Source organism: Notolepis coatsorum (assembly GCF_963971535.1).
Source record: "Notolepis coatsorum genome assembly, chromosome: 12".
In the NCBI taxonomy this organism is placed as follows: domain Eukaryota; kingdom Metazoa; phylum Chordata; class Actinopteri; order Aulopiformes; family Paralepididae; genus Notolepis; species Notolepis coatsorum.
Window position 1 is genome coordinate 71190391 of NC_140176.1, and position 16945 is coordinate 71207335.

At 45.3% G+C, this 16945-nt stretch overlaps 1 protein-coding gene across 1 annotated transcript in view; it reads left to right on the plus strand.

Annotated features, from left to right (window-relative positions):
- Positions 1 to 16945, plus strand: part of rps6ka3b (ribosomal protein S6 kinase, polypeptide 3b) — a 72303-nt gene that overhangs the window by 28207 nt on the left and 27151 nt on the right. The window contains 1 exon segment of the mRNA XM_084325875.1: positions 12703 to 12819. Within this exon segment, the coding sequence (XP_084182001.1) occupies positions 12703 to 12819 (117 nt within the window).

Here is a 16945-nt window from a genome sequence, read left to right on the forward strand (position 1 = left end):
CCAACACACACATCAGACCAAAACAAAACATGTTTGTCGGCGTCACAGATTATCCGTTGGAAAGCGGTGAATGTTGGTATTGTTTTTCTCAGCATTTTTCAACACTTAAGTCATATCCATTGAATTCTATTGATACCTTGATGGTGTTGACGGGTCATTCACCACCCGCCCGTGACCCCAGTGACCCCCGTGCTGTTGTCCTGCCTGGGAGATTAGGTTTGAAAAAACAGCACAACATCAGATTCCATGAACTGATGGCACAACGTTGCCCCACCACCTGCACCAAGTTCTATATCGGGCCGCTGAGAGTATACCGCTGAGAGAATACAGCTGAGGGGAAAACAATTAGAGGACTCAATTTCAAAAATTTCTAATTTTAGGTGAGGCAGCTCAGAGACGATGACTCCTCTAAATTGGTACTAAAAGAAAAAACCTAAAAGCAGGTTTCCAACCTAAGTGGAGAGGCTCAATAACCCATTTAGAAGAAACATGCTCCGAAAGTGTGCAGCGTTTTAAGATAAAAGGATTTATTTACCAGGGTAGGTTCTCTTGAGCACAAATGCTCTTTTTGAGCAACACCCTGCTTCACAATCGCACAGTTCCAATCACACCTGGGAGCTGCCCAGTATAACCTCAGTCTGACCTTGTTGGCCACTGAGCAACTCCACTGGAGCAGTTTGGCAATGGCACTTCAGCAGTCGGTATCGAGGGACGGTAGAGTGTTACTTCCCCGCCTAGATTTTTCCTGCCGGTCCAGGGTATCGAACCGGCTACCTTCCAGTCACAAACCCTGCTTCTCTTAGCCGCTAGGCCACCGCTGCCCACCAGCGACTCCTCCTCGCTGCGCGGCATCAGTGCTCCATTGTGTCTGCTGCTGGAGTCTGGTGTGGAGGACAGAGCAACATAATGACATCAGATAAATTCATTATCCCCGCCGTTGTCCCTGATTAGATCTGATGGAGCTGAATGCTCGGTTAGGGTGATTATGTTAATTGCCCCCGCTGTTCCACGAGGGGATGGATGGATGATGGTGCAAAGTACTGCTGCCTCTGCTCCTCTCCAGCCTCTGAACACTCAGGTTATTCTTGGGCCTGGTTGAATCGAATGTTTTCTCATCTTCTGAAACTGAGCAAGATGGAAAGGTTAACGTCAACGGAAAGAGGAACTAGTGAATTTGATACTGTGTGTTTTGTGTGTGTGTGTGTGTGTGACTGTGTACACTCATGCTCATGGCATGTTTTCTTTTTTTATGAGATGGTTCATATTGACAGGCTAGTGGAGCTGTAATAGTAGCCTGAGGTCTGTGCAGGGATGAAGTAATTTTAAGCTGATATACATTTTCATGGTTCAGATTGATATGGTATTTTTGTCATAGGGTATTTTTTACATAATAGCTTAAAGGAACACTTCACCCAAAAAGTCTTACTCAGCCTGCGATGCCTTGAAAAGTGGAAATGTGACAAACTTCAAGTCTCACTTGAAATGCCTAGGGACAGTCTCATTAAATCAAAGCGGCGAGAGTCATATTTTTCTGACCTCATCAACAACTCCCACAACCCCAGGACCCTGTTCACTACCATCAATTCTCCCATTAGCCCCCCCCCCCCCCACTACCTGCCTGGATGTGTCCCCAACGAAGTGTGAGGAATTCTCAAATTTTTGTCCCTCTGGTCTGCTCATCCACACTTTCAGCCCATCAGTCTACCCACCCTCACAGAGATAGTTCCCTCTATGAAACCCGCGACCTGCCCCCCTTGACACTGTTCCCACTGCTCTCCTGAAACAGGTTTTTCACATAACTGGTCCCAGCATCCTCTCCATTATTAACAGCTCCCTGGCAACTGGTACTGTTCCATCCTGCTTTAAACATGCAGTAGTCCAGCCCCTATTGAAAAAACCAAACCTTGACCCCACCCAGCACAGTGATTACAGGCCCATTTCCAAGCTTCCTTTTCTGTAAAAAATACTCAAAGATCGTTCTGTGCCAATTGTCTCCCTACCTGCACCAGAACAGCATCCGGGAGACATTTCAGTCAGGGTTTAGGACTGGCCATAGCACAGAATCAGCCCTCCTTAAAGTTTAAGGCCATGGTTACACTGGGAGAAAACAGCAACGTTGTATTTTCGAATGATTACGTTTGCATGGCCAAGTTAAAAGGAAACGCCGTTTTGGTAGGAAAACGCGTTTTCCTAGCGGCAACGCTGAAAGGGTGTTTTCGTTTTGAAAACTCGCCGACAACAGTGCCATATAATTTGCGCAGATCAGATACGGAGCCGCTCATGCCCAATGCCCATGCGCAGTAGAGACCGATGCCAAATTCTCCCCTGGCTGGACCTCGACTCCATCCATTATTGTTATAAGGAGCCCAGTCCAAACTCCAAACAGTCTGCATACTTTTTTTTTTTTTTTTTTTTTTATTTGTCTTTTTCCCCCTCCATTTTCCTCCGATTTTCTCCCATCCCAATGTTAGTCGTATGCCAATTCCCAGTCCCTTCCTGGTCGCTGCGCTTTACCCCCCACAGTCAGATCATTTGGGAGAGTGGAGGCTACCACGTGCTTCCTCCGACACACGTCCAGCCAATCACCGCTTCTTTTCACCTGGCAGCGCGGATTCTCATTGAGAGGGCGTAGCGTGTGGGAGGACCACACTATCCCCCTCACGTCCAATCCGCGCTTAGCAGGCGCCCCGACCGAACTGTAGGAGTCGCTGTTTACAACGACCCGGACCCACCCCGCCAGCTTCTCCCACCCTCTGATACAGCCAATTGTATCAGTGCAGACGGCCAGCCAAGCTGGTGACAACCCCGGAGCTGTGAGCTGGATTCGAACAGGCGAACCAAGCTCACAGCTCCGGGGCTGGTGACGAACGCAATCTCCGCTCGACCACCTAACCGCCCACAGTCTGCATACTCTTAACAATTGTGTGTATTGAGCCGTATTGTATTGTACCCATTCTGCAATCTGTTGAATAAAGTTTTCATCCATTTCTACTAGAGTTAACGTTAACTTACTACGTTAATAGCCTCGATGCTAACTATATACATGGAGAATGCCATTCACATTAGCATGTAGCTAACAACATCGGAGATCTTTTTGTGAGACTAAACTATCCGCTCTTGGTGGTAAATTGTGTTGATGTTGGTTTTGTTTCATCAACAAATGTTTCTTGCTGAAAAATAAATGCTACGTTGCTAAATGGCTCATGCGAGGTATTTAAAGATGGTGGACTGTTATTTTTAGCAGGAAGTGTAGTGGCGCGTTCAACCTTTCTGATTGGTTGAAAATGGCCTTCATGTTTGAACTACATCGCCACCTACTGCTTCACTTGGTGCTCAGGAGACAAAACGACGTCTAACTTGCCTGCCATTACGTAGCGTTCTGAAAAATGAAACTGAAACGAATCGTTTTGGCCCTAATGTAACCGCAGCCTAAAATGACCTACTCCTCGCCGCTGACAACCGTGACTTCTCTGTTTTAATGCTGCTTGACATCAGTGCAGCTTTCAACACTGTTGATCACAACATTCTACTAGATCATCTCCAACATGGGGTTGGTGTCAGTGGCACTGCACTAGCATGGTTCTCCTCCTATCTCACAAATAGAAGCTTTGCTGTCAACATTGCCATCCTTGGCCCTGACGACACACAGCTTCTCTCTGAAACCTAACAACCAGTCTTTACTTAATGGTCTCATGTCCTGCCTTGATGACGTTAAATGTTGGATGGCACAAAACATTTTACAACTAAATGAAAACAAATGTGAAATAATCCTCTTCGGTCCCCCAGATGCTGTCACCACCCTTACCAACAGTCTTGGCAACCTGTCCTCCCTGGTCAAGCCTTATGTCAAGAACCTAGGTGTCATTTTTGATCCCCAATAATTCGACAGACAAGTGAACGGAAGGCATGTTTTTTTTCCAATTACGCACCATTGCTAAGCTCAAAGCCCTTCTCTCCCCTGCAGACCTTCAGAGTTATCCACACTTTCATTTAATCTAGATTAGACTACTGCAACTCCCTCTATATAGGCATCAACCAGTCTTCCCTGTCCCGCCTACAGCTAGTACAAAACGCCGCTGCCAGACTGTTGACCGGACCCCGTAAGAGAGACCACATCACCCCTGTCCTTGCCTCCCTTCATTGGCTTCCAGTACGCTACAGAATACATTTTAAGGTTCTCCTATTTGTTTTTAAAGCCCTTATGGTCAGCCCCCCTCCTACATCTCAGACCTCCTATCCCCCTATTCCAACACCAGGTCCATCAGGTCAGCCGATCAGAGGTCTAACCTTAAGCTCAGGGGGGGCCATGCCTTTGCTGACGCAGCCCCTGAACTGTGGAACAGCATCCCCACCTCCATTAGGCTTGCCCCCTCGATAGATGCCTTCAAATCTAGACTCAAAACCCACTTCTACCTATTAGCTTTTCCCGTTCAGTGACTCATGCCCTGTTTTCCTGTGTGCTTGCCTGTGTGCCCTCCCGTAAAACGGAGTTGTGATTGTTGTCTATATGTATCTACCCTCTGTACAGCACTTTGGTTGACATGTGTCATGTTAAATGTGCTATATAAATAAATCTGATTGATTGATTGAATTCATGAAGATTTATTTCTTTAACGTAGAATCCAAAATACTTTAGAAATACTTGATGAAGGCGGCTAAGTGGCGCAGTGGGCAAGGCGCTCACCACTAACGCAGGAGATGCTGGGTTTGAGCCCAGCTCTCGGCGTTGCTTCCGGCTTGGCTGGTCGTTCATACTAATACAATTGGCAGTATTAGGGGGTGAGAAAGCCGGTGGGTGGGGATCGGACGTTGTGGACAGCGACTCCTACAGGTCGGTTGGTGCGCCTGTACAGCAGAATCAGGAAGTATTGGGGGCAGCGTGAGCCTCCCACGCGTTACTCCTCGCCACTGAGAGATCGCGCTGTACAGGTGAAAAGCCTCATGTACCGGAGGGGACACGTGATGCAAGGCTTGGTCCACATTGCAGCCGACCAGTGGGAGGCATGGTCTAACAACGTTCGAGACAGGGGAGGGAAGAATTGGATAATACGAAAATTGGGATGGGAGAAAAATAGAAAAATGGGGAGAAAAAGTAGATAAAAAAAAATACTTGATGAATTGAACTTTGAAATTGAAATTTGGTTGGTCGTTCATATGGACTCTTCTCGTGAACACGGAAAACACAAGTTCCGTTTGAAGGCAGCGCTTCACTGCACATGTTTTCATTAACAAGGTTTTAGCGCAGAAGATGCATGTGTTTGTGAAGTACTGAGCATACGACTAGATAACTGAGACTTGGATTATACAAGTTGTGAGAGAATTTGTAAACTGATGTTTTGATATAGTTTTGCTGTTGTTAAACCAAATATCCCATTAACTTCAATTAAGTATTGGCGGCTTCGTGGCGTAGTGGGCAAGGCGCTCGCCACGAATGACGGAGACGCTGGGCTTGCCTGTTCGAGCCCAGCGCTCCACATTGCTTTCAGTTTAGCTGGCCGTCCATACTAATACACATTGGCCGTATTAGGGGGTGGGAAACTGATGGGTGGGGATCGGGCGTTGTGGACAGCGACTCCTACAGGTCGGTTGGTGCGCCTGCGCAGTAGAATCAGGAAGTGTCGGGGGCAGCGTGAGCCTCCCACGCGTTACTCCTCGCCACTGAGAGATCAAGCTGCGCAGGTGAAAAGATGCGACTGCTGTTACCTCAAGTACCGGAGGGGACTTGTGCTATGTATGACTTAGTCCACATTGCAGCCGGCTTGTGGGAGGCAAGAAACAGCGTTCGTGACAGGGGAGGGTTGAATTGGATGATACGAAATTGGGATGGGAGAAAAATATAGAAAATGGGAGAAAAAGTGAAAAAAACTTCAATTAAGTATTTCTACAGTTTTCTTTTTTAATTCTACATTCAAATTAGAATGTTTGGGACAGACCAAAATAATAGTGTTTGCCATTACATAGTACATGATGGAGACATGTCATTTACCACAATGATAGATGTTGGTGTGGGAATTTATCACAACAAATAATACACCAGTCTGACGGATGGTGACAGTGTTCAATGGTCAGAAGGTCCAACTTTGAAAAGCCATAACTCGTACACTGAAAGTCCCATTGACACAGGATGAATTGGTCAACAGGACCAACAGGACCTGCCATTGGACTTTCCGTCCTTTTGATCTGTTTGAAAAATAGCTTTTTCCTCAAATGGGTTTGCCCCCGATGGTCATGAAACCTGCTGTGTGGCATCTACAGGCCAACATCTTTCAACTGCTTTGTAAAGTCAAGGTCAAACCATAATGGCCCCTACACCCAATCAAATTCTGGAGAAACGCGTCCTGAAAAAAAAGTGATGTTGCAGACTTGCTGAGTGTTTTGTCTGATTCGCACCAAACTTGACAATAGGGCTGACCTTCGAAGCTTTTTTTGGCAATCGAAGCTTCGGGGCCAAGCTTCGATTTTAATTCGAAGCGTCAAAAAATAAATAAATTTTTTTCTTTTTTTTCTTTTTAATTTTTTTTTTCTTTTTGTATCTTATGTTGTGGGACTTGTACAGCACTTTGGTAAACGTTGTTGTTTTTAAATGTGCTCTATAAGGGCGGCTACGTGGCGTAGTGGGCAAGGCGCTCGCCACGAAATCTGGAGACGCTGGGCTTGCCTGTTCGAGCCCAGCGCTCCACATTTGCTTTCAGTTTAGCTGGTCGTCCGTACTAATACACATTGGCCGTATTAGGGGGTGGGAAACTGATGGGTGGGGATCGGGCGTTGTGGACAGCGACTCCTACAGGTCGGTTGGTGCGCCTGCGCAGTAGAATCAGGAAGTGTCGGGGGCAGCGTGAGCCTCCCACGCGTTACTCCTCGCCACTGAGAGATCGAGCTGCGCAGGTGAAAAGATGCGAAGTCCTGCTGTTACCTCAAGTACCGGAGGGGACTTGTGCTATGTATGACTTAGTCCACATTGCAGCCGGCTTGTGGGAGGCAAGAAACAGCGTCCGTGACAGGGGAGGGTTGAATTGGATGATACGAAATTGGGATGGGAGAAAAATATAGAAAATGGGAGAAAAAAGTGGATAAAAAAAAAATGTGCTCTATAAATAAAGTGGATTGGATTAATTAATTAAGTATCCCCTTTCGTGACTGTGACGCAGCCAACAAGGTTTCACTCGGCTGTGTGATTTAATTCAAGGTGGATCGCTGTTTGAACAACTTCAGATTTCATGGGAACTACCAATCCCCCAAATCAAGAATGTTTAAGATTAATGAAGTAAGATTTTGATTATTTGAAATATGGCCTGTGTAGACTAAACTATGCACAGAATTATGTCAGTCTACAAGGTCCGGATTCTACATGGTCCGGCAATGTAGACCTTGTAGACTCCACTACAGACCAATTATCAGTGAATGTTCATGCATTTTTAAGAAGGGCTACTTCCACAAAAAAACAAAGAACTCACCAAAACATCTCAGTAGCACCTTATCTAAATGTTCTATTTCATATATGGAGATTCATATTTATTTATGTATTGCATGCATTTCTACATTTTATTTCCTATTTTGTTTATTCATCCCAGTATCGTTCTTTCTTATGTGTGGAATTCTACAAGGCATGTAGGTGTATATGTGTTTGAGGATGATATCCTTCAAACAGGCAATAGTGATGATATAATTTGGGCAGTGCTGAGCTGGGTTACTTTCCTCCAGTGTATTTGTCCCACGGCCCCACCCAATGGCCCCATGCGCACACACACACACACACACAAATCGATGTTAAAAAAATAAAAATAAATGTTAACTTCGATTTTCGAAGCTTGTGCCATCGAACAAAGCTTCGAAGTATTTAAGACAGCCCTACTTGACACGCTTGTTTGCTCCATCATGGGGAGCAGGTTTGCACAACTTTGTGCCATTTTGTAGCGCTATTCACAAAATTCGTATGATAGAGACATGGTATTTGCCTCAATGACACGATACTTGTGTGCCAATGCCTCACAATAAATACCACGCCAATCTGTGGCATTATAATCGAAGATCAAAATATACCATTTGACAAGACGTAACTTGTACACGTACACCAAAATTCTAATTGACACAAGACCTCCCGACACATTTGTATCTGTCCTTGATCTACGACGTTGTCACCAGATGACTGCATAAAGAGGACGACTGCAGTGCTTGGGTTTGACGCACATAATCAAGGCAGTAAGTACCAGTAACAATGGGGGGGGGTCGCAGTTTATCACAAATTACATGCTTTTAGTATTGGCATACTGTGAACTGTGAGTTTGCCCACCTTTTTATATTTATTTTACTGTGTGTGTGTGTGTGTGTGTGTGTGCGCGTGTGTGTGTGCATTCTGAGCAGTGTCGGGTTCTACAGTTTTAATCCTGTGATTAAGAGGTGCTACATAAGCATCCTGTTGCTCCTCTGATCCTCCATCTGTGTTCTGACTCACTCACACAGACACACACACACACACACACACACACACAGACACACACACACACACACACACAGACACACACACACATTTGAAATGTCAACAGTGCTAAATACCACAGCAGCGCTTGCTTCAGAAGGTAAGCCGGGCTCGAGGATGAGAGAAGCCCCGCCGTCACGGTCAGTCAGCAGGCTTAGCGATGCTGGAGTCCAATGGATGCTCATCCCTCCACCATTAAGGTGCTCATCCGCTCTCTGGGGATGTGTTTTTCAAGCCGCCTGGATGGTCTTGTGTGCAACAAGCTTGTTATTCTATTTGCATAATGGAAGTGTGATATTCCGTATTCAGCGTTGATGCCGGTGTGGTGGTGTGAATCAAGGGATGCGTGTGGGGGGGGGGGGGGGGGGGGGTAGAAAGGTGTGTATGTATGTAGACTGTATGTCTGTATGTAGACTGTATTTCCCAACAGTTATTGAAGCATTTTCATGCTGTAAAAGCTTGTTTACATTTGTAATGTTTGATTAAAAGTGAGGCATTTTCAGTTATTGAAAGTGAGTTGTTAAAAAAATAAAGTCAAAGAAACAAAACAAAACAAAAAGATGAGCCCATGAGTCTTTAGTGCATCCATCCAGAATATGTCTGGTTGGATATATGCAGGGATAAAAAGAGGGAGGGGTGGAGCAGTACGGAAGGAAGGGAGGGAGAGATCAGTCCAGAGAAGAGGAGGTGAAGAGCAGTTGGAGAGGGATGCAGGCTGAGGCTCCACTAGCATTACAGTACAAACTACATACCACATGGCAGCATGTTGGCACCGCACAGCCATGGACTGGACTACAGGAACCAGAATGCACTGGGACACACCACCAAGAAGTCACTGACCTGGGACCTGCAGGTGAGGAGAGGAGGCAGGAGAGAAGGCAGGAGCGGGGAACAGAAATGGGGGGAAAGAAAAGCTTTTAGGTTTTCCGCACCTACAGTTTGGAACAATCTTCAGCCTGATTTTAAAATTCAAAGCTTGGTAACCCTGAATGTATTTAAGGCTATGGTGAAGCCTATTGTAACCAGGTTTCCTGTGTGCAAATGTTTCATCTGATCATTTAATGTTACTTTAATGTGTGTATTCTGAAACTCTGTGTTGCTGCTATTCTTGGCCAGGTCTCTCTTGTAAAGGTTATCCTGGATCTCAGTGGGACAAACCTGGTTAAATAAATGCTAAAAATAAAATTAATTAAGAAATAAAAAAAAGATTAAAACGAGGTAGGAGAGGTAGCTGGAGAAAGAAGAGGAACGATAGGAGGAAGGGGAGGAGAGGAGAAGATCCTGGAAAGTGTAGGAAAGAGAATGTAGAGGAATGTTGATAAGAAATTACCTTAGGGGAGTAGGACTACATGATATTCATATGAAATGACCATAGGATAGTAGGACTTGTATTATAATATTCATATATATATTGATATAATATTGACTAGTGTATTTCAGGAATTACAGTACATTTAAGATTGAACATTTGCAATCTCTCAATATAGTGATTGAATCACTGATAGATTTGTTGTTGATGAATTGTGCATCATTAGTGGATGATACCAGGCAGCAGGGAGGGTAGATACCAGGCAGCAGGGAGGGTAGATACCAGGCAGCAGGGAGGGTAGATACCAGGCAGCAGGGAGGGTAGATACCAGGCAGCAGGGAGGGTAGATACCAGGCAGCAGGGAGGGTATAGATGCCAGGCAGCAGGGAGGGTAGATACCAGGCAGCAGGGAGGGTAGATACCAGGCAGCAGGGAGGGTAGATACCAGGCAGCAGGGAGGGTAGATACCAGGCAGCAGGGAGGGTAGATACCAGGCAGCAGGGAGGGTAGATGCCAGGCAGCAGGGAGGGTAGATGCCAGGCAGCAGGGAGGGTAGATACCAGGCAGCAGGGAGGGTAGATACCAGGGAGGATAGATGCCAGGCAGCAGGGAGGGTAGATACCAGGCAGCAGGGAGGGTAGATACCAGGGAGGGTAGATAGCAGGCAGCAGCGAGGGTAGATACCAGGGAGGATAGATACCAGGGAGAGGTTGAGTGCAGGAGGAAAGATGAAGAGGGAGAATAATAGGGTGGTTATAGTGTGAGAGGAGTGATGTCATGAGGGAGAAGGGAGAGGAGGAGGGGGCGGCGGCATGTGGAGAGACCAGGATCTCCTTCCTGTGTGTGTGTGTTGTTTCGATTTAGCACATCCATATCAAAAGGTTGCAAAATACACAAAGCAATGCACAGCTGGAGGATGAGAGAGAGAGAGAGCATGAACACACACACAAACCGTATATTGTTAGTCATTGAGCTACCGCAGGAGGTGTGAGTGTTGGGAGCCTGGTGAACCTGTGATGTTGATTCATTCACCCCGCCTACCCAACCCCCACACCCCACCCACCCGACCCAACCACCTCCAATGTACAGTTTCCCCACCCCAACCCCCCCCTCCACCCCACCTATCCAACCTCCTCCAATGTACAGTTTCTTCGTCAAATGTATACTCTCTTTTTTAGACTCTTTTTGTATCACAAACGGTACTGTATTTGTAAATCTGGTATGGCATAAATGTATAGATGTAGCAGTATGTCATGTATGTCTATATATGTTATGATGAATTGAAAATGGGGGACCCTGATGTAAACGAGACGAAAGTCTTTCTCTGGTCTGCATCCCCTTAACAATTGTGTATTGAGTCAGATGTTGACTGTAGATACAGTCACTCTGTAATGTTGATTCATTACAGATGTTGACTGTAGATACAGTCACTCTGTAATGTTGATTCATTACAGATGTTGACTGTAGATACGGTCACTCTGTAATGTTGATTCATTACAGATGTTGACTGTAGATACGGTCACTCTGTAATGTTGATTCATTACAGATGTTGACTGTAGATACAGTCACTCTGTAATGTTGATTCATTACAGATGTTGACTGTAGATACAGTCACTCTGTAATGTTGATTCATTACAGATGTTGACTGTAGATACGGTCACTCTGTAATGTTGATTCATTACAGATGTTGACTGTAGATACAGTCACTCTGTAATGTTGATTCATTACAGATGTTGACTGTAGATACAGTCACTCTGTAATGTTGATTCATTACAGATGTTGACTGTAGATACGGTCACTCTGTAATGTTGATTCATTACAGATGTTGACTGTAGATACAGTCACTCTGTAATGTTGATTCATTACAGATGTTGACTGTAGATACGGTCACTCTGTAATGTGGATTCATTACAGATGTTGACTGTAGATAAGGTCACTCTGTAATGTTGATTCATTACAGATGTTGACTGTAGATACGGTCACTCTGTAATGTTGATTCATTACAGATGTTGACTGTAGATATGGTGTAATATACTATGATGTGATATACTATGATGTAATATACCCACATTCTGTGGGTCTACACTCACAGCACACACATCACCCACTTTACTCACTTTAGACACTTTAACACACTTTATATTTATTAGTAAAGAGATTTGCACTACAATTCATACCTCATTGCACCTTACCCTAAGTTTACCTCATCCCATTTCTGCATTGTACTTCACTGTTTCTCCCATCACCCAATTTCGTATTTTCCAATTCTCCCCTCCCCTGTCTTGAACGTTGCTCGACTATGCCCCCCACTGGTCGGTTATAGTGAGGATAGAAGCCTTGTATCACGTGTTCCCTCCGGCACACGAGGAGGCAGCCTGTCTCATCTTTTCACCGGCCAGCGCGGACTCTCATTGGCGAGGTGTAATGCATGGGAGGCTCACACTACCCTAGCCACTTCCTGTCTTTGCTGTGCAGGCGTCGCCCCAACCGACCTGTAGGGGTCGCTGTCCACAACGTCCAATCCCCACCCATCGACTTCCACCCGCTGACTCTGCCAAACGAGCCAGTATGACGGCCGGCCCAAGCCGTAGGCAATGCTGAGACCGGGGCTCGATACCGGAGTCTCTTGCATTGGTGACAAGCGCAATCTCCGCTACGCCACCCAGCCGCCCCCTCTCACTGTTACTCTTTTTACTCTGTATTGTATATTGTATATATGTATATTGACTGAACACTTTATTTTACGTACTTTTGACTTGTTCTATTTTATACTTTATATCTATTTTTATCTAGCACACTCCCAGGGGCTCATACAGAAAAAAATACATTTCATGATAAAGTATTCTGTATTTTACTATGACAATTAATAAACAAGCTTGAAACTTGAACGTGAACTATGATGTTGTGTGTGTTTCAGGAGGATGTGACTGTAAAGGAGTTCAATATAACTCACCATGTGAAGGAGGGATCGGAGAAGGGCGACCCGCGACAGTTTGAGCTACGCAAGGTCCTGGGACAGGGCTCCTTTGGCAAGGTACATTATGTGTGTGGGTGTCGGGGGGGGGGGGGGGCATTTCCACTCAAATCCCCCATAACATCTCCCTCTGCCAGATGTTGACATGGGTGTTGCTATGGAGAGTGTAGTCATCTTTATGAATGAACAATTACCAATCCGCTGGTGTATTTATGTGTGTGTGTGTCTGTTATGTTTATGGAGATTAACTTAAAGGTCCCCTATCTTATAAATGGCCTTTTCCAGTCGACAATCAACAATTCGAGGAAGTTAGTGTAACATTGAAGTTATGACCAAAACGGAGCAAGTGGAAATAATGCGGAAGCGGTTTCCCTGTCAGACATTTGCACTTCCTCAAAAGAGGGAGAGACAGATAGATAGATAGATAGATAGATAGAGAGAGGCATACAGAGCGATCTCTCATCTGTCTCTCCCCCTGCTTTTGACACACACACACACACGTGACTCGAGCCGTTCACGCGCACACGCGCGCTCTCTGAGCGATCTCTCCTCTCTTTCTCTCCCTCTCTATCTCTCTATCTGTCTCTCCCTCTCTCTATCTCTCTCCCACAAAGTTATCTGCCAGTGCAGGTGGGTGACTGTCACTCAAAGCTCATTGCGAGTATGGGCAGAGCCCAGCCAAAAAACGTTTGGAATCTGGCAGGGCAGAAAGTGGTGCACCAAAGTACTTGATTAAAAATACAAAACAATGAATTGTATTGAAAAAAACAATTCACAGGAATAGTGTAAAATTGCCCAAATAGTGAGAAAAATATAGCAAAATAGTGCTAAATTTAACAAAGAACAGGGGGACAAACGCATGCTAATGCTCACGGTCTGCTTTATATAGGCAGAAATGGAAACACGTGCACAGGCAAATGGAAACACGTGCACAGTACAACCAACAAGTATACACACACACACACACACACACACACACACACACACACACATGCATGCACGCTTTATTCAAATGTACCACTTAAATGATTCATACATAAGGGGGTTCGATGTGGTTTTGAGGACATTTTAAAGGGGTACTACCGTACTACAGCCAATGTATGGATTCATACATGTTATTCCTCTGGTCCAAAAGACAGTCCAGAAAATATTAGTGAACATGAACAACTCTCTCCCAAATACAAACACCAGAGTGCTGAATCTCATATTCGCAGTTATAGGTATAAAGTCTGAAGCTGCTCCACAGAATCCCGGTCCGTACTCTATTATTATTATCTTATTCTTAGGCCTATTTTATTCTTATTCTTAGGCAATTTGTTTTGTTATTCTTATTTGTGACTTTGTTCTGTCTAAATGTCCAAATGTTTACTGTGAGCGATTTGTAGTGTCAAATTTCCCTCGGGATGATTAAAGTATTTCTATTCTATAGACGATGAATTGGGAAAGATTGGTATAAGGACACTTAGAGCACCCAGGGGAATGTTCTAAGCGTTATGGATACATGTTCTGTTTCAGAACTGAGAACACTACTGTAGAATAAAACTCATTTGGGTATAGAAAAAATAAAAACACATTCTGTGGGTCCAGAAAATGTGTCTCTTGTTCATTGTCGGTTCCAGCCTTTATACTGTATACTCTATGCTATAACTGATGACATCACAAGTTTGATGAGTGACTTCTCCAGTTTTCCGGCTTTGGGAGAGAGTTTCTCATGGTCACTTTGATTGAACTTACCTAGACCAATGGAAAAGACATGCACACTTAATTTAGCTGGTGTTCCCCATTTAAATATATAATATGTAACATTTCCGCATTAAAATGTCTAAATACCGGCGGCCGGGTAGCGCAGCGGTCTAAGCGTCTGTCTACCACCGCAGAGACAGTGGGATCGAATCCAGCTGCGGTACCTCCGGCTTGGTCGGCCGTCCATACTGACACAATTGGCAGTGTCAGTGGGTGGGAAAGCCGGTGGGGTGGGTCCTGGTCGTTGTAAACAGCGACTTCTACAGTTCGGTCGGGGCGCCTGCACAGCGAGGGAAGGATCTGGGGGAGGTAGTGACCCTTCCACACGTTACACTCCCCCGGTGAGAGTCCGCGCTGCCAGGTGAAAAAAGAAGCGGTGGGCTGGCTACACATGTGTCGGAGGAAGCATGTGATACTGATAGTCTCCGCCCTCCCAGACCGACGGTAGGGGGTAGAGTGCGCAACAACCAGGAAGGGGATTGGGAATTGGCATAACGACTAACATTGGGATAGGAGACGAACGTAAAAAGGAGGGGAAAAAAGATAATAATATTTTTTTTTAATAAATCTAAATACTACTAGACCTATGTTATATATTTTGTTGAGTTGTGTACTTGCATTATGCCAAATCTTTCCAACAATGTTCAAACCCTGAGAAATCAGTAAGTTCAGTCAAGAAGGCAGCGTGGCTACATGAGTAGAGCTCCGGACTCATGATCGGAAGATCACTGGTTTGAGCCCCGGTCAAGGCTGTTGTCGGAAAGTGGTGTTGTTGTCCTGCAGGGGGCACTCTGTCCTATGGACTAGTCAGTAACAATGCCCCTGTTACGGTGATAGGGACGCGTGTAGCTTAATGCCAGCGGAAGAGTGCAAGGGCGCTTCCGCATTCTTCGCCGCGCATGCGCATGAGGTCCTCGCTTAGTTCAGATGCCCCATTCAACATGGTGAATCCCAAACTCGAAACTCCGTTAAGCTCCAGAGAGAGAGGCTGAAAACCGCCAGTTCTTGCCCGACGGATGGGAGCCGAATCGGGATCCGAGTTTTCTGATGAATAGCCCCAAAACATGGAGGTCGCGAACGGCGCCGGCTTCGCTGACCAGAGCTCTCTCAGATTCAAAATTGCAGCCTGGAACATACATGTTTCGGAACCAATGTGTAACTAGACAGTTACAATATAACATTTATATTAATTAACCCAGTTAATGCCTTAAGAGAAAGAGTCTGGTGGTCAATTACTACGGAAATGTTGTGTCTTACTAATAACTAATTCCGCGGTCAATATAAGTCTCTGTGATACTTTCTGAATATGATTTGGGAATGGGCAGGGTTATATTAGAAGAAAGACAGTGTAAACAATATAATTAACTCTGAATATAATAATGACGAAAAATAAACAGGGTAGTGCACCTTGTTGTGTTGTGTATCCTGTTTATTTTTCGTCATTATTATATTCAGAGTTAATTATATTGTTTACACTGTCTTTCTTCTAATATAACCCTGCCCATTCCCAAATCATATTCAGAAAGTATCACAGAGACTTATATTGACCGCGGAATTAGTTATTATTAGTAAGACACAACATTTCCGTAGTAATTGACCACCAGACTCTTTCTCTTAAGGCATTAACTGGGTTAATTAATATAAATGTTATATTGTAACTGTCTAGTTACACATTGGTTCCGAAACATGTATGTTCCAGGCTGCAATTTTGAATCTGAGAGAGCTCTGGTCAGCGAAGCCGGCGCCGTTCGCGACCTCCATGTTTTGGGGCTATTCATCAGAAAACTCGGATCCCGATTCGGCTCCCATCCGTCGGGCAAGAACTGGTGGTTTTCAGCCTCTCTCTCTGGAGCTTAACGGAGTTTCGAGTTTGGGATTCACCGTGTTGAATGGGGCGTCTGAACTAAGCGAGGACCTCATGCGCATGCACGGCGAAGAATGCGGAAGCGCCCTTGCACTCTTCCGCTGGCATTAAGCTACACGCGATAGGGACACCGTATAGCTGCAAGTGCCGTCCTTTGGATGAGATCCTAAAACCGAGGTCCTGACTGAATATCGGTCGTTAAAGAACCCAGGATGCACATCGCAAAGAGTAGGTGGTTCCCTGACGTTCCTGGCTAAATTCCCAATCAGGTCTCTGACATCAAGGCCACCTAATCATCCCTTTCCCTTAATTGGCTGATATCAATCCCTGTCTCCTGAGCCGTTCAGCCATTGTGTAGTGTCATGTGATGTGTGCCTGGTGCCAGTGTATGGCAGCCATTGAGCCTGCGTAGCCCAAGGTTGGGTGCTATCAGTGGTGGTAAAGGAGGCAATTTCCACCCTACATTGTGGGGAGTGTTTTGAGTGTCTAGAAAAGCGCTATATAAATGTAATGAGCGCATTCTGTGGTTTCCAGCCGACTAGACCGTGTCCTGTGTTCACCTGTCCCCATTTACCCCCT